The 19,322-nt window shown below is 34.5% G+C and overlaps 1 protein-coding gene across 6 annotated transcripts in view; it reads left to right on the top strand.

The window, feature by feature from the left end:
- STXBP5 (syntaxin binding protein 5) overlaps positions 1-19,322 on the top strand; it is a 180,589-nt gene that overhangs the window by 124,898 nt on the left and 36,369 nt on the right. Inside the window, exons 18-21 of one of the 6 annotated variants that reach the window (XM_058666644.1) lie at positions 2,371-2,522; positions 9,992-10,054; positions 17,288-17,347; positions 17,448-17,495. In XM_058666644.1, the coding sequence (XP_058522627.1) occupies positions 2,371-2,522; positions 9,992-10,054; positions 17,288-17,347; positions 17,448-17,495 (323 nt within the window). Of the gene's footprint in view, positions 1-2,370; positions 2,523-3,572; positions 3,657-9,988; positions 10,055-17,287; positions 17,348-17,447; positions 17,496-19,322 lie in introns of all 6 variants that reach the window. The other 5 variants (XM_058666636.1, XM_058666677.1, XM_058666783.1 and 2 more) reach the window with 5 other exon arrangements.

Below are 19,322 nucleotides of genomic sequence, written 5' to 3'. Positions count from 1 at the left end.
AACCCTGGCGTTCTGATAGGGGCTCTGGGTGTTCCCAGCAACATCTTAACCCCTACTAATCCAAATGTCTATCCATTGAGATAGTGTTAAAGAAATACTTTTTGTTATATAACTCAGTGTATTGGGAAACAAACAATGAAAAACTGACCATCATAAATTAATTCTGAACCATACCTGTGTATTTGTTCTTTCCACTTCCAAAAGTAACTAGTTGAATTGTAAATCCATAGTAGTTTCATCTGTATGAATGGATTTTATTTATTATTCATGCCGTCAAATACATGAAGCTAATTATTTTTGCATAGCCACTTCAAAAAGTATATAAAAATGGTATTAAAAAATGTTTGTTTTGGTGCATAGTTTTGAAGGTCATACAGAGTTTATAATATATATAGTTTCCATGAGCTTTTTATGAGAAACCATGCATGGATTTCAGAATTCTTGCACTGATTTTCTTTCTACAAGGATTCATGTATAAATTTGCACAACATAGTGACAGAAAGAGAGAGCTCTTTCATCTACTGACTTACTGAAATGCCTGTAACAACCAAGGTTAGGCCAGACCAAAGCAAGGAGCCAGGAACTGTATCCAGTCTCCCACCTGTATAATAGGAACCCAAATACTTGGGATGCCATTTACTGCCCCTTAGGCGCTGTAGTAGGAAACCAGATCAGAAATAGAGTGGTAGGCCTTGAAACAGGCATTCCAGTGTAGAGTGTGGGCATCATAAAGAGGAATCCATCCCATGGTGTAATACCCAACCCTATACACAAATTTGGTTAAGTTTTTGTAGACTCAGAGGGAATTCCCACAAACTGTTCATGGTTCCCTCATACTTTTTATTAAAATGTGATAAACTTATAAAATATTTGTTTTGTTCTTAAAATCAGCCATGCTGTGTAAGAAACTTCTTGTTAAGTGTTTAGTACCAGAGCATTTTATGTTGGTGGATCGCTGCATCCTTTTTGAATAGTAAGGGTTAGGGACTGTTCTCCCCTCCGGTAGCTACTGCAGCGTACTCTGTCTAATGGAGTTGTTCACCCAGTTCAGACTATTATTGTCTGGGATAATCGTCTCTCATATCCTTTGTTTACTGCTTCACAAAGTAAGGAGAAGCCCTTTCCTATTAAATATCTAACTACTCAGAATCATAAAGGAAGCAAATAGGGAAGAAGAACGTACACAGAAAGTTTCTTAGGCAGCTGCAAATAAGTTGATTATAGAGTTTTATTTTCTTTGGCCCTTTCTGTGCATTTCTTTTTTAAAAAGATTGATTTATTTTTATTGGAAAAGCAGATTTACAGTGTTCACTCCCCAAGTGGTCACAACACTCTAAGCTGAGCTGATCTGAAGCCAGGGGCAAGGAACTTCTTCTAGATCTCCCACATATGTGCAGCGTCCCAAGGCTTTGGGCCGTCCTCTGCTGCTTGCCCAGACCACAAGCAGGGAGCTGGAAGGGAAGTGGAGCAGCCAGAGCATGAACCAGCACCCAAATATAGAATCCAGGTGCATGCGAGGCAGGGATTTAGCCATTCGGCCATTGAACTGGGCTCTCCATATTTTTAAATTTTGAATTCTTCATGAGAAAATAATGTCTACGTCTATATTTAGGGAATTAGCTGAAAAAAAAATCTATGAGGCTCTTGTTCACATTCCTGCATGGCAGTATTCAGCTTGAACTGAATTATGATTTTTTTCTCTTCGTTGATGTCTGATGTAGTCTTCACACCCCCACAGTGATCTCATTCACATGATCTCGTTCACTTGGGTGTGCTGCTAGCTCCAGTCCTAAGAGATCTTAAAAGAGTAAAAATTCCTCTATCATGGTTCGTTGAGTTGTGGTTCCTGATTCATAATTGAGAAGGGGCTACAAATGCTTTCAAGGGCGACCTTTGCAGTTTGTGCTTTTTCTTTATTGCAGTGTAGGGATTATGAAAGCTTTCCCCAGTAGATATATCACTTCTCTCCTAGTGGAAGGGGCTGTCTTCCCTGGAGGGAGCAAGATGCCATTGAGACTGCACGCACGTACACACACACACACACACACACACACATACACACACGTTATACACATTATCTTGCGTAGTGTAGGAGACTTAATAGTTCTGATCAAGTTTCAACACCTTTGCTAAATGTTTTTCGTAAGTGATACTGATAATTGGTTTAGTAATATTGACTGGGTCTTTTTCTTTTTTTCTTTTTGTTACAGTAGATCTAAAATAAATAGCTTTGCTAGAAGGCATTGCAGTCCGTATTGTCATGCCCATGGCTACCTTTCATTTCGAAGAATTTTCTGAAAATCCCCTCATGTTTCTTGTAGGCTACGCTACATTTTCTTCTGATAACTTGTGCTTTTTCCCATCTGACAGTGTGGTTTTTGGTAATTGTAATGGCATCGCTCTGGTGGACTACCTCCAGAAGGCAGTGCTGCTTAATCTGGGCACCATTGAGTTATATGGTTCTAACGATCCTTACCGCCGAGAACCCCGATCTCCTCGCAAATCTCGACAACCATCTGGAGGTAAGGGGCGTAGGGGAAGAGACCCTGAGCCTTGAGGTGTGTGTCAAGGCTGACTTCTGGGAATATAGCTATGTCTGTAACACATCTAGTTTGCCCGACTTAATCTATATAATCTGAAAAAAAAAAAACAGGACAAGGGGTATGAGTCTTGTTTGTGTTGTTACTGCTCTTTCTGTTTTGTTTTAATGTACTCAGAGTTTATTGCACGTTAAGAAAGAACTACAGAGCCATGTTTCTTCAAGAACATTAGTATCATTATAGAAAAAAAATCCTCTCTAGGTTTTGCCCCTTACTGTATGTTATTTATCAGAGCAATAAATTCTTTGTTTCCATCACTTAGCTTACAGAAATAAGTTATTGCTGTATTAAAATAAAGAGATGTGGACATGTGTTTGAAATTTTCAAAAGTATTGCATTTTCAGATATCCTTGTTCAATACAAGTCCACATTCACTTAGAATTCTCTTTATAACATTTTCCATTTTCTGTTTCATGTGTAGTAAATCTTAATTTTTAATGTTTCAACACTAATGCCTCATGGCACACTACTACAAATATAATTACTAGATTTACTATCTTTGCTGCCTTTAACATGATGACACAAAGACTCAAGGCACCCTAATGAGACATCCAGGTATAACTGTCCTGTGGCCTTGTGTCCTGGTCTGCTCGGTTGCACCAGAGGCTGAGGGGACCCCTGTTGGGCAATATCGAACTCATTTGTAGAATCTTGGCGTTTTGGGAAACACTTTTAAGATACTAAAAATTATGTTTATTCTGAGACTTTATTTACAAATATTGTCAGTATTGTATTGCTTAATTCTGCCAATTTTATACTTCCTAAGAATTTTATATAAGGGAATATAAACTTTCCTGTCACTTTGACTGATAGGGTCTCATTTTTCTTTTACAAGTTCCCCCGCCCCATTTTGTTTGTGAGTGTGAGCATTTTGTCATGTAGTATCTTCAGCAGAGATCGTTGTCCCCACCGCACCATTCTAGTATTTCTGTCTGCGTTTATTTCCTTCCACTTTTCATTGCTTTCACGAAGGTATGCTGATTGTGACCTCTTGCATGTGCGGCCTTTCTAGCTTATATTCTGAATCTGTGAAAAAACTGCGTTCTTCTGTTTTAAGTAAGTTATTTATGTTGTGCCGTGTTTGTTCTTATCTGTAGAATCATTGTTCTATGCTCATTTATTTTTAAAAGTATATTAAAATGTTCTCTAAAATATATTCATTAGATTCATCACACAGTATGTGCCTGTATATATGAAAAAGGCTATTTAAATACCTGTGTCCCAACCTCATTTTCCTCATAAAGCAAAGAAACTGATAGTTTTAGAAAGAACATTAGCATGAAAGAAAGGATTTTAAAAAGATCAAAAATTTTTAAAAATTTTACATGCTTTTTACTAATCTAAAATCACTTGGTTGCTTTTCTTCTTCATACATTATGGTAGTATATATAAAATTTCTAGAAATTAAATATCTAAATTTATCTAAAGATAAAGACCAGTTTTACCATAAGATTAAAAAAATTATTGATTTTCTTTGTTTTGTGTTGTAGTAAACTCCATATCACTCATGTTACTGTTTGCTTCACTTTACATTTAACAATTAGGTGTTAAACAGAAGAAAACTATTTTAGTATTCCTGTATTAGTTTTTGATATTCACTGTTAAGCCTCACTGTGTTGGTATTTGTCATTTTGTTTCATGAAAGCTATATTTAAATATATAAAGAACAATTCTGATTGCTCAGGATAGTTTTTATAGTTCAAATAAAATTAAATGTGGAGTGACTGGTACTAAAATTTTTTAATTGCGTTGATACAAAAAAAAAAAATCTAATAGAGTACGCATGTTACAACACAACCTGAGGCAGAGCCCAGATGCCATCACATTGCTTTGCTTTCTCTTTTGGTAGATGAGTTTGAGTCAAGAAACTTTTTGGCAAATAATAAACGCTAATATATTTTCATAGGTTTAGCATTACTGTTACTCATAAATTTATTTTATAAGATAAACTTGTTATCCAGGTTAAGTTTAAATGTGTTATTACTTTATTACAATGTAGTTGTACTATTGCTTAAAATATGGACTGCGTTTTCTTTATAGAAATAATAAAATTGTCTTTTCTTTGAAAACTTATGGTAAAAAGTTGTAAAATGAAATTTCTTACTGCAGTTACAACTATTTTCACATCTTAGTATTTTAAGTAAAATAAAAAAGGAGAAATAGCTAAAGATCTTAGTCCTGTGAACTTGAAATATCTAGAATATGTGTGAGTGTGTTTATGTGTATTAGAAGGAAAGCAGAGAATGCTACAATACTCTGTTTTTATCCATGGGGAGTATGTTCCACAATATCTGAACCTATAGATACTGCCGAACTCTGTGTGTTCTATACTTTTCTCATACATATGTACTTGTGGTAAAATTTAATTCTAAGATTAAACTTAAATTTAACAACAAGCAAAAACAGTAGTGACAAAATACAGCAGTTATAACAACATACTATGATAAAAATTCTTTAAAAATATCTCACTCTCAAAATATCAGATTAGACTGTACTTACCCACTTGTAGACTGTAGACTGTACTCTTCCACTTGTGATAAGGTGAGATAATAAACTATCTAAAGGGTGACATGAATAGTACAGTGGTGTAGGCACTGTAACATGGTGTTAGGCCTTGATTGAAGGGTTCTACAAGTACAAGTACTGTTGAAACCACCTTGGCCAATCTGATTACTAACTCCTAAGTGACTAATGTATGGGTGCTATATGCAACAGGAAGCTGCTGAAGAAAGGGATGATGAGTCACATCCCAGATGGGACAGTGCATAACTTTATCACACTGCAAAATCGGCACACAATTTAAAAGTTACTAAACAATAATGTAAATTTCCCCTTAGTAGTTCTAGAGTATAATTGACTGTGGATTACTGAAACTGTGGGAAGGAAAACCATAGAAAATATGAGACTACTATGTACAAAAAGGGATAAGGGCCCCCCAGTCATAATATATAGAAAGGTTCCACAGTACTTAAGTACTGTGTTGAATTAAGCTAATTTCCAAAAGCAGGAAATATAAGAAATTAAGAATATTTACATGAAGTGAAAATTTGGTTCATGAAGGATTGAGACTCCAATTTTGGAGCAATTTTAAGTGACAGTTGGTAAACAGATATCAAAGAAAATAACTTTGTTTCCCATTTCTCCGTTAAAAAGTGATTTTTCTGAGAAGGATTAAAATTAAAAAGAGAAATTACAGTCTAAGCCTCTTTATCAAATAAATGGATTAAGCAATAGTAAAAAGAAGGCAACAGAACTTGTGAATTTAAGAGGTAGTCAAGGTCAAATATTTTACAAATCAGTTTAGCTGGTGTGCAAATTAGAGTTTTTTTCATGAGCATATACATGTGTATAACTAGAATTGATCAATAGACACCAGTAGGAATTAACGAAAAGTTTAGCAAAACTAATTTTACTTTCTCATTGACTACAATGATGACTTTTGGCAACGTGTTGGCACAATGTTTGCTGAAGTTACTGAGGGATTTAAAAAGAAATAGTGTGGTACTTTTGTGAACCAAATGGGTGCAAGTGACGTTACACCTAGTTCAATTTGACAGTTGCAAGACCGATTATACCAAGGTTCAGCAAACAACTATCTTCAAGGCCAAATCGTACTCACTGCCTGGTTTTTGAATGCAGGTTTATCGAGTAGAGCCAGAATTTTGGGGGTATTGTCTGTAGTAACTTTTGTACTGCAACTTTAGGGTTGCATAGTTAAAACAAATCTATGCTCAAAAATCTAAATTGTTTACTCTCTGACCTTTTATTTTAAAAAATGGTTTCAAATATTCCTTGTCCTCAGATGAAATGATAGCAGCAGCTAATGGATCAATTTGTGACTTAATTTTGATGCAGTATTCCTCTGCTAATGTATCTGTTGCACTGAATAGTGAGTAATAATGTCTTGTTCAATATTTTAAAGAGTAAGTTAAATATCCCATCTGAATATTTGGAAAAGAACATCACAATTTAAGTGCTACTTACTGCATTTTGTGGCAGAGTAAAGACTCAAGAGATATTTATAGATAGAAACTGTAAACTTAAATCAAAGGAAATGATGTTTTTCAGCAATAAATATTAGAATCCAGTTGATAAAGCTTTATTGGATATGTACAGAATAATGTGGCTCAAATATAACTCATATGAAATCTACTTAGAGATTTTGTTAGTTAGGCATTTAAATATGATCTCTTGTGTTTCATTTTCAAGTGTGTGATACCAGAGAGATACTTTTTCAAAGGTCAGAATTTTCATTTATAAAATGAAGATTATTAATCCCTCATAAAGTTAGTGTAATCATTGGCATGGTGCATAAACATACACCATATCTTGTGACTAAAATATTGTTGACACTCAACAGTTATCTAGAACTTAATGTGTGCCAATAATGTGACCATATTTCTGAACGTATTAATGTGCGATGTACTGAAAATTTCTTTTTTTAATTTTTAAATCATGTTTTTGCCTTATGTATATAGAACTTTCCATTAGTAAAATACCTATAGTGTAGGTAACAAAGTGAACCATCTCCAGAAATAATTTATTAACCCTGTGTAAGATGCCTGAAACACTCAGTATCTCCATTTCTTCTCTTGAAAATGAGGATCATACTGTTTACCTCATTGTGTGCTTTGATGGTTAAGCGAGTTAAAAGCTTAGAACAAAATCTACACATAGTGAGTGTTGCAGAAACAAACCCCCAAACCCTCTGTGCATATACCCTGTGTGTGACAAACCAATCCCTGACCCCAGGATGGTGGAACAGAGTAGATGTTTATTGCACATAACAGAGCAAGAAGCCAGATGGCAATCACTAAATTCCCATGCTTCCTAAGAAGTTAGGTATAAAGATTCTTACCCATTAACGTTGGGTCTGAATGGTGCATGCCCAGCTGGTGTCCAGGTCTCTGGCTGGTCTGTCAGGCTTATGGCCCTTCCCAAGGTCATTTTGCAATTTTTTTAGTGATGGCTGTGTATACTCCAATCAATCAGGTAATAGTTACTCCTTGCTCAATTTCTGGGATTCCTAGTAAGACCCTGAAGATAATTCTCAGCCTCAATTTATTATCTATCTGTAGAGGAAATGAAACACCTCGTGAGACTGGTCATATAGGACCTGTGGGGTAAGCTGCATCATTGCCTTAATTTTGAAAGTGAATATTATTAGAGATTGATCAGCAATCAGGAAAACAGAACAAAAAAAGCTTTAAGCTAATGGAGGGAGGCTCACTGACAGTCGGGGAGTAGACCCCAGTAGTTTCTAGTGTTTGAATCAAAGATGTATGTGGTGCTGCTTTAAGCACTCTGCAAATGTTTCATTTGGCCAGCTGGCTCCTTGGGTTGGGATACATTTGAGCAAAGCCTGGAACTCTAGTGCTAGAAATACTTGTTGAAAACTTTTTGGAAGAAGCAGAAAGAATGGATTAGACTTTATGCTTCTTCTTTTATGTTGATCCACTCAATCAGATTGTCACAGTTATTTGAACACCCGCCGCGTACTGTGCACCATTGTTGGTGATAGCACTGTAAAAAAGAATCTCTGTCCTCATGCAATTTCTGTCTTCCTGGAAAAGACAATGTAGAAGATATAAGTATGTATACTTTTCCAAGGGGAAACAGAATTAAAGGAAGACAATTTTAAAACAGTCTTAAGGGTGTTCAAATATAGGATCCAGATTTCTTTGGAGAAAGACTTAAGTGAGAGTATCATCTGTCAGGAAGTCTGATAAAAGAGCATTTCAAGCAAGACAGTAGCAAATCCAAGTTGCTCTTGTAAGATCAGTAAATTATGAGGACTTAGTAAAACAAGAATAGAAGGAAAGTTTGTGTGCTGGAAAGTAGGTTGAAAAGGAAAGGAAATAAAGTCAGAGACTTAACAGGCTGTTATATATCAGAGGGTCAAGGAGAAGTCAACCAGCACAGGTGTGGACTGCAGACCTTTTGTGCGCATGAAGTAGATGGTGCTGATTTAGCTCATTTAGTAGTCACTGTAATGTATTTTTAATATCTCAATTACGTTATCTCAGCCTGCATTAATTCAGCTTCCTAGATATTTCTTCCTGGGTTATCTTAAAAATTAGAATAGTATCACTTAAAATAATCTTTATAGTGTTTAGTAGAGTTAATAAAAATATCAAAGGGTTAAAATTTCAAAACTACCTTTATTTCACATCAAGTACATTATAATACTGTTATATTACCAAAATCCTTGGAGATGTGCTGTGTTAGTGTTACATTAAGAAAGAATTCCTTTATATAAACAAGTATTTTGCCAAAGATTATTTGCATGTCTATACTTAACTGCTGTCATCATGTATTTTTTTCTAGAACCAATACTTCAGCAAAGATTAAAAAAAACTATCATATCTTATGAAAGAATAAAGTCATTAAGTCATTCAAATTAAGAAGCATTTCTTAAAAACCAGTTCAGCACTGTGTGTTCTCTGCCAGTGTTGTTATGACGCATTTCCTAGTGCCTTTAGGCATTTTTGACGTCATATGACGCTTAGCGAGGTTAGGAATAAACAGGTGCTGGTCACACATGAGCCTAAACCATGTGACATCTGACTTTTTCTGAGCTGAGACATGCTAACCTAGTCTGCTGCCCTGCTGGTCCAGACCCTTTATATGTTCCTGTTTATTGGCAATTTTTATATTTTCAGGAATTTCTATGATATTCATAGTAATAATTTATATTTTACCATTTAATTCTTAATTGTAACATAAAATACCTCGCTTTTTTTTTCTGCTAAGAATGTAGGCCATCCTGTGGGATAGCTCAGTTTTATATAATTCACATGTACCAGTGGAATGAAAGTGTTTTTAGAGCTCTGTAAAAGTTCTGTGATGTGATGTTTTAAGAGGTATTGCCACACAGGACAAATAAATGCATTATTTTAAATTTCGCAACCTTAGGAAAACAAAATTTTTCTTAAGCATTGTTCAGAAATATGAAAGAGAAGCATTTGAGAGATGCTTAGCAGAAGCCTCTGTGAGTTGAGTGTCCTCCTTGTGTTGAAATGATGAAATACTTGCTTTCCCTTAAGAGAAATTTAAAAAGAAGTCATGTGCTCCTCTTATCACCGATTTTGAACAAATTCTTATATTATATCGAATACTCTTCAAGAATAACAAATTATCTCATTTGGAAATTGCTTTCATATTTATGGTTTTATTTATTTAATTGGTGACTGCTATGTTAGTTGGAGGTACCTCAAAATCAGATTTTTTCATGTCTGACCTTATGAGTATAGAATCAAAACTATCAGGCTTAATTTTTCTGAATTCTCTCACATAGACAGTAAGTAGGTGAATGTGTGGTGAATGTGGGAGACAACAGTGTGCTCATGTAATTTTGTTATTACTTGGTTTTCATTTTTGTCTTTCAGCAGGTCTGTGTGATATTAATGAAGGGACAGCAGTCCCAGAAGATCGCTGCAAATCTCCAACTTCTGGTAATTTGTTCTTGTGTTTGATTAATAATTCTGATTCTACAAAACGCAAGGTAACAATATTAGTGTACCTTTGCCTAGAAAAGTATTTGAAACATAGGGACAAGAAATTGTGTCACGTTTATTTTTAAAATTGTAGCAGCATTCTTTCCAGTTTTGATTGAGAAAACAAATATTTAGCCTGCACGAGAAATCCAAAGCTATTACCTCTTAAAAATCAATTGTTTCTTAAACTTCCTAGTATTAATGCTTTCTTAGAGGAAATATGCTTTACTCCTTATCATTGTCTCAAATGTCTTAGCTAGCTACGACCTCACCTTGTAGATATTCCTGGCATCCTGTGGAGAATAGTGTAGAGCCAAAGAAAAGTTGATGAATGTGATCTGCTTTTTCTGATACTTGAGTACTAGCCATTTAAATGATTAGAGATTTGTAGCACAATCTAGTAGTGACTTCACATTTAAAGTCATTGTAGATTGATAAGAATTGCTTGAGCAGTGTAATTTCTGGTATACTTCTGGCTTTCTTTTGAAGTCCTCCTTTCTTTATCTAAAATGAGTCTTTCTGCGACCTACATGTATGTTAATATTCCAAAGGAGTGTTATACTTCCTCTTTTGATACCCCGTATAGTTAAGAAATAAATTATCTATTGGATTATCATAAATTTTGCCAATCTTTAAAGTTAGGTTCATAATTTTAACTGTTAGAATTCTTACATCATTGTGGATGGGAATTTCCATCAGATTTTTGCTGGAAATATTGTTCTGAGGATAAGTAGCATTATTCTTAGGTTCCAATCTTTCCATTTCTGGTTTAACTACATCAGAAACAATGATAAGAATAGAAAATATTTCACTTTATTCTCTGATCTCTCAAGGTAGCATTTTATTAGAACTGTGATTGTAAAACTTTGTGTAATTACATTTTTCTAATGCTGTACAAGTTGATCATTTTTTCATAAAATTAAAAGAATCCACTCATTTCATGTTTTCTTGTTCTTTAAACTTTATATTGAAATTTGGTCACTAAGCTAATAAAGACATGGGAATCACTCTCACCATCACACACTATTAAGTCTTACCATTGGTGGAATAAATCTGAATTGAGTAACTTACTTCTACCTCATGGAACTAGAGTTTCTGAACTATTTATGTCTTTTTCATGTATTTCTCCTCGCTTAGTTTATGAGTACGCTGTCCCATGTCCTCTGTATATATTAATGGCACATAGGAATACTTTTCATACCCCTTGTAATTAAGAAAATTCTGAATTACTTTATGAATTTTGTATTTGGAATTTTGAATTATGTATTTTCATAATTAACTCTTCTTCCCCCAACTGCATACACTATTTTCTGCTGTTTTCATCATGATCAAGGCCATGTCAGTGTGGTTTATCAGTATGTTAAGTACATACAACAGAGTGGATAATATAAGTATTACATTTTCACTTATTGAATAATTATCAAAATTGTTTTAATAAGATTCAGCCCAAACCAATTAACAAACATATGTATTATAAGCCAGACTTTCAAAAGATGGGTACATCCAACTATTATGAATTACAGATAACTGTGTAGGTATATTTAAAACTATTTATGTAAATAGAGAAATATTTTATGTTATTATAAATATAAACGTATTTATAGGTTAGATATAAACTTTCGAAATTCTCTCTTCGAACCCAAGAAACTGAAGTATATATTTTAAACTATGTCTTGTCTTTTGATGCAATGTGAAAGATACATTATAGTTTTAATATGTAGAAATTTGTGTGAAACTAGATATTTTATTGTCTCTCAGTTTGAAATGCAGACTAAAATTTATGAGAACAGAAATCATTGATAAATAATAAATTCTTTAGGTGTAGAGCTCAGAATTTTTTTAGCCTTTGGTTTTCTCTGAAACATGTAGGAATTCTCTTGATAAGTTGTACCTATTCATACGTATTAGGGAGAACTTTTTGTTTGTTTGTTTTTTAAGATCTATTTTTTTTTTTTTATTGAAAAGTTGACTATCCAGAGAGTAGGAGAGACAGAGAGGAAGATCTTCCGTCCCCGGACCTATTTCTGGGTCTCCCATGCGGGTGCATGGTCCCAAGGCTTTGGGCCGTCCTCGACTGCTTTCCCAGGCCACAAGCAGGGAACTGGATGGGAAGTGAGGCAATTGGGATTAGAACCTTCATCCTATGGGATCCCAGCGCATGCAAGTGGAGAACCTTAGCCAGCAGGCTGCCACACCCGGCCCGGGAGGACTGTTTTTTAATAAACAGCCAACCTTCTTCCACAGGTAGTAATGTGTCTAACACAGGTTTCGCATAGCAAGAGAATAGGAGTCCATCACACATGACTACAAGAACATCATGCTAGAAAGTAGAACATGATTCTCACAACCATCTTTTGGGCACCTTATTCTTACAGCCTACATGTATCTATTTTTATTTAAAAACAGGTAATAGTAGTCTTTGCTAGCTAGCATTGGCTAAGTGTCTTGTTCTTTGTGCATTCTTACCTTCTGTGCATTCATCCATTAGCATTCTAATATAAAAATAGAAGAATAGTTTGTATTCACTTCTCACCCCAAGATATGCACGCCCTACTCATTTGGAGTAAGAGAGTAATAATAGATGGGATGGGGGTTGAGGCATATCATTGACATTGAAAATATGAAAATCAGTAAAAATCACTAGCCTGAAACACTTTCCACACTGATACAGATACAAACACACAAGCTAATATAAATAAATGGCACATTATAAATTATTAAAACAAATGTAATTACTGTCTATAAAGCATTTATAGAAAAAGAAGAAATGCTTAAAGTTGAGTTGGGACTTAAAAATGAGTCCCCTCATGAATACTCAGTGGAGAACCAAGATAAAGGAAATAGTAATTAATTCTGAATTTTATCAAAACAACTGTTTTCTCTAAATTTAATTTACTCAATGAAGTGGAACTTTTAAAACTGATTTTAAGGTCTGTAATTGAGATTTGTGATCTAAACTATCAAGATAAACTACATCAAAACTGTCTTTAGAAAACATCCTTAGAAAATCCATGTAACAAATATCATTTTTCCTTTGCACATATTTTTAAATAAACCAATAGTTTCGTAAATAGAAAGATGATTTTGCGTACTGAACAGCCACATCCTGTACAAATAAAGAGAATGCCTTTGTTTGAACTTTGTAGCAAAGAACTAAGATTGCCTCAATTAACACATTAATGATTTTGGACTTCTTCTTTAGAATTGTTTTTAAAATAGTTCACAAAATTTTTATTAGATTATTTAAAACTAAAGAAATCCCAGAGCTTTGTGATATACAGGATGGTACGTTTACAACAGACTATGTATCTTAGAAAAACAGTGGATTGTTCATGTAATTGCGGTAATTTGATAAACATATTCAAGTAGGATATGCTGAAAACCATTTTGGAACTTTTTTGTATGCTGCCACAGAAATAAAACAATCAGGGGTTGGCATTTGTAGGAGAAAGCGAAATATACTTGTTGTGTTTACACTGATAGCCTATGTTATCTATTTTTTATTTTGAAAATATGCACTATAATAATTTTAGTATCATGTATAGATGTTACCTGTTTTTCTGTTGTGAAATCTATCAACTAAAACTGATTTAATTATGCATGTTTATGCATTTGTGTAGCTGTTCGGTATCAGAGATGACAATGGTATTTTGAAATACATATGTCACATCGGCCATTATATAGAATGAATTATATTTCTATGAAAAACAACTATACCACTGTCTCTTCCTTGTCATGTTACTGAGCTCAGTGTTACTTGTGTGATATCTTTGATAGAGATTTTATAAGGATCTATATGTACTGTGTAGCAAAACTAACATGAATTTTAAAGATTATTTTTGCAAAACTACTGTAGAATTAATTGGATCCTGGTCAACACAGGATGTCTTTTCTTGGAGTAGGAAGAGATGTCCCAAGCAGAAGGACAAAAATCTGATGTGAGGGGGAATGCTGTTTGGTATTTCAGAAGTTTCCCTAATTCATTTAAATTCAGCACTTCTTTTTAAGATTTATTTATTTCTCCTGGGAAGGCAGGTATACAGAGAGAAGGAGAGACAGAGAGGAAGGTCGTCAGTCTGTTGGTTCACTCCCCAAGTGCCCGCGACATTTGGAGATGAGCTAATCCAAAGCCAGGAGCCGAGAGCCTTTGCCAGGCTAACCACGTGGGTGCAGGGTCCCAAGGCTTTGGGCCATCTTCAACTGCTTTCCCAGGCCACAAACATGGAGCTGAATAGGAAAGGGGGCAGCAAGGACATGAACCGATTCCCAATATGGAATCCCGACGCATGCAAGGCAAGGACGTTAGCCACTAGGCTACTGCATCAGGCCCTAAAATCAGTACTTCTACTGCAATATGTTGAAGTACAGAAAGGAATGCTTTCTGTTTACTTACAACTGTGTTTTAAGTGTTTACTTCTCAGTAGAAAAGCTGTAGTCACTTGGGATATAATGGCTTGAGAAGTTCTTCATAGCAAGTACTCCCTAATCAAAAAGAAATATAAAACATTGAGATGTGAGCCCTGCTTTTCAGAAGTTAATTGTAGTGAAAAAAAGTGAAGAGTAAATCTAAAATGTTGGGTAGTTAACAGTTTGCATCATACAAGAAATATGTAAAGTGTTATATGAGAGTTCTAAGATGAGGAAGTTACTTACAGCTGGAGCGCTTGTGGATGAGATGCATTAGGCCTGCCTTTAAAGAACGTGGCTCTGAGGACAGACATCTGACCCATCCATCAGTGATGCCTGTCACAGTGCTGTCGTCTTGTGTCTGAGTGCCTGTCTCCAGGTTCCAGTCCAGCTTCTGTGGTGGACCCTGGGAGGTGCCAGCAATGCGTTACATGTGAGAGACCAGGATTAGGGTTCTGGCACCTGTGTCTGTCCCCAGCCCAACCTCATCACAGTTGTTGGAAATGTTTGGACAATGAACCAGTGGTTAGGAGCTTTCCGGGTCATCTGTCTGTCCCTCTCCCGCTCTCTCTCTCTCTCTCTCTCTTTGTGCCTCTGTTTCTGTGTGTGTTTTTCTGTCTTCCAGTGTCTTTCTACCTCTCAATACACAAAACTAAATAAATTAATTTTTTAAATTATTTATTATTTTTAATTCATTAATTACATTGTATTATGTGACACAGTTTCATAGGTGCTGGGATTCTCCCAACCCCTCCCCAAACCCTCCCACCATGGTGGATTCCTCCACCTTGTTGCACAACCACAGCTCAAGTTCAGTTGAGATTCCCCCATTGCAAGCGTATACCAAACATAGAGTCCAGCATCTTATTGTCCAGTCAAGTTCAACGGCTTCTTAGGTATACCCTTTCTGGTCTGAAGACAGAGCCAGCAGAGTATCATCCCAGTCAATTGAAAGCTCCAACATACCATCAGCAAAAATTTACATCATTATGGAATTAATTGACATAGTAATGAGTAACCAATATGTTAAAAGTAAATGCAAGTTCCCAGCCACCTTCTGTGACCACCTCATTGACATTTCAATTTTAGTTTATACACAACATATAACATTCATAACATAACATGTTATACATAACATCATATCATCTTAAATTAAGGCAAACATGTGGTATTGAACCTTTTGGGATTGGCTCATTTCCCTTAGCATTATGGTTTCCAGTTTGGCCCATTTGGCCACAAAGAACTGCATTTTGTTTTTTTTTAATAGCTGAGTAGTATTCCATGGAGTAGATGAACCATAGCTTTCTTATCCAATCCTCTGTTGATGGGCATTTTGGCTGCTTCCATGTCTTTGCAATTACTGATTGTGCTGCTATGAACATAGGAGTGCATGTTGGTTTCTCATAAAACAGGTGATTTGGATATATTCCTAGGAGTGCTATTGCTGGATCATACGGTATGTTGATTTTGAATTGTTTGAATATTTAATTTTTAATTTAATTGAATATTTAATTTTTAAAAATAAATATAAAAAATTGATCAGGTAGAAGCTCCTCAAGATTAAATTTATGATGAAAGATTTATGTTACAATTTAAAGAAATGCTATCAGACATTACGAGCATTTTTGAGGAAAATGAAGAAACTTACTTATAAATGCATTATAGAGATTATACACTAGCATTAGTAGTCACAGTCAAATAAAATGAAATTTTTTTATATCAGTAGATTAGAGTTTCAGCATAGCTGAAAATATAAGTATTACTTCCAGTAGTTTATATCATTTTAAAGATTTATATGTGCATTTGAAATGCAAGTTGCAGAGAGGGAAAGAGAAGGAGAAACAGAAAGCTTTTCCATCCTCTGGTTCATTCCCAAATGGTCACAGTAGCCAGGGTTGGCACAGGCTGAAGCCTGGAGCCAGGAACTACTTCTGGGTCTCCCACGTGCCTCCAGGGCCAAGGGCTTATACCATCTGTTTCTGCCTTCCTAGGCACAGTAGCAGGGCACTACACAAGCAGGGCAGCCAGGACATCAACGGGTGTTCGTATGGGATGCCATCTTTGCAGGCCGTAGCTTAGCAGGCTGTACCACAACACTGGCACCTATTCCCAATGTGTTAAGTGTACCTCTGCTGTAGATTACAAGGAATGCCTAGTTTTGAAATTTCAGGCTAACCAGAACATAGTGGAAGTTTTACCAGTATGGTTCTACTAGAGAAACTGAGTGCCATTATCTACACACAAATTTCTAAATTTTCAAAAAAAGCTACTAGTATTGTTTTTCTTTATATGTCCTTTTAACATGTGCTATGCCCAAGATTTTACCAAATTATGTTACTTATAGAACAATTATTTTAGGATTTAATATTTATATATATAAATATATATACTATAATAGACTTATATTTATATATATTATATATATTAATATATATATATATAAATATTAGTGTCTACCATGAAAGCTGCTGCACTGGTTGTTAGACTGTAATTTGAGAGAATTGTTAATTATGTATGATGGGTCCGCGAAAAGCTCATGGTAGGTTATTATGAAAAATTGCGCATAAATTTCCGAAATGTTGCATGAAAGTGAATTTATCTTTTGACTTCCATTTTGTTCTAAGAACGTTTTGGAGTGCTCTCATATGTGACCATTTCTTCTGCTCAGTGATACATGAGTTTGTTGTAGAGGTGACTGGAGTTTGCGTTTGCACTTCCTTTCTGTGACAGTTATGTTTGTGACTGACGCTGTGTCTGTTCCTTCCATTGTCTTCATTTGTATAGGTTCTTCGTCACCATACAATTCAGATGATGAACAAAAAATGAATAATTTTATAGAAAAGGGTATAGTATCTTTGTTTTAAAATATTTTCTTTTATATGTTTGATTGATTTAGTTTGCTTTGATTAGATTTTGACATTTTATATCAAAATATTGTTTTCAGTGAAGACCAAAAGCAGAAAGTTTTCCAAGATGGTAGCCAGTGACATAGGTAGGAAATAGAAATTTCTGTCTTATTTCTAATCCTTGTTACATGCAATGCTAACCCAACATAAGAGAATTATACAATGCATTGCATTTTGTGTATATTAATTTATTACTTCTGTGCTAAACAATAATCTCTTGGGCTACGTCTTCTAAACTCCTTCGGGCAATAATTAAAAATCAGTTCAATTGGGGTTACAGCTCTTTCTCTGACTTACAATGTGAATTGTTCTTCTAATTTTATTTTTGCTGTATTTGAAAATAAAACAGGGTTCAATTTATGTCATTAATAATATAATTGTATCCTCTTAAGTATTAAAATAATCATTTATAATTTTTTTCTTCTTTTACTCTATCTCTTGGCATTTAAATGATCCCAAATTTCAAGAAAATGACTTTCAAAACAATTCGCTTTTTTGGTCTACAATGAATGGGAGTTTTCTAGGATGCTCCTCCACCACCATGAGCAAAAGTATTTATATTATTACTGATTCTTCTTGTGGTTAGTCTTTGAAATTAGTCAGACCAAAGTTCAGAATTAGTCAGTTCTCAAAGTGTACAAAATACTTAATCCAAGAACTTGGGTTCACAAAGATTTGATTATGCTTCAGTAATTTTTTAAAGACTTGAAAACATTTAGAAAGAATGCATTTTATATTTGATATAAATTCAGCATTCTTGTTATACAGTTAAAATATTAATTATTTTCCTCCCAAACTGCTACCACCTGTTCCTTTAATTTGTCTAAATTGAATGACTGGGCTGCTGAAACAGGTTAATGTTTTTTCAGCTGCTAACATTTGAGATATGATGAAATTGTCAAAAAGCCTTAAGGATAACATCCGTGATGTTTACATGTGGTAAATTGAACCCTGTTTAATCAGATTAATGGTGGCCGAGTGTTAGCCCCTCTGGTCATTTTTTAAAATAAGTTGGTTTATTCATGGGCAAAGGGCTCTTCATTTATGGAGAATCAATGACTTACATCTTTGTTACTATGGGTTTATTTAGTGAATCTCCAGATAATTTCTAAATCAATTTAATTATGAAATAGAGCTGTAACAATAAATTTCATCCAATTTTATACTGTTTTGTAATGCTATGTTAGAAGTTCTTTTGAATAATATATGAAGTTGAAGAGAACTTTATTATGGACATTTTACTAAATATTTTTAAACTAAATTGATTAGGAAACTTATGTGACAATAATTTTGTACGTAATTAAATGTCAAAATAATTTGCTTGATTTTTGATACTAGAGTTATAGTTGTTTTCTGAAATGTATGGACCAGCTCCTTTTTTTCTGTTTGAAATGCAGTATTTAGCTTGAATTATGTTAGTATCACTAGTTGAAATCACTCACTAAATTGTTTAGGTTGAATCATTGTTGACGGAATAGTTCTTTAATAATGTTCTAGCTTTCTTTTTACGTTATAGCAGTTTTTTTGCAAGTCAGTTTCTATAGTTATGCTTTTTGAAAAAACTTCATAATTTTAACTCTAAAAATTAAGTACTGTTATTCACAGTTTTTAAGAACGATTGTTATAGCCCAAGTTACACAGATAATTTTGTTTCTTTTCAGTGCAGTGTGTGTGTGGTTTTTTTAACCACAAAGTTTAAACGTATAAAGGAAAAAAAATGTGTCAGTTTTCTTTCAAAGAGCTACTGCCTCATTTTCGATGTAAAGTTTTTATGACTACAAAAAAAATGCTAGTTTATCACTCTGTTTTAGCTAGCTAGTTTTGTAGTAAGAATTGGTTCAAAATATGCTACTGAAAAACACATAAAATATTAATGGAACATTAAAAGGAAACTGACAGACCTCTGCAGACCT

The sequence above is a fragment of the Ochotona princeps genome, chromosome 1 (assembly GCF_030435755.1).
Source record: "Ochotona princeps isolate mOchPri1 chromosome 1, mOchPri1.hap1, whole genome shotgun sequence".
Lineage (NCBI taxonomy): Eukaryota > Metazoa > Chordata > Mammalia > Lagomorpha > Ochotonidae > Ochotona > Ochotona princeps.
The sequence above is the reverse complement of the archived record's forward strand: the minus strand, read 5'-3'. Positions and strand labels throughout refer to the sequence as shown.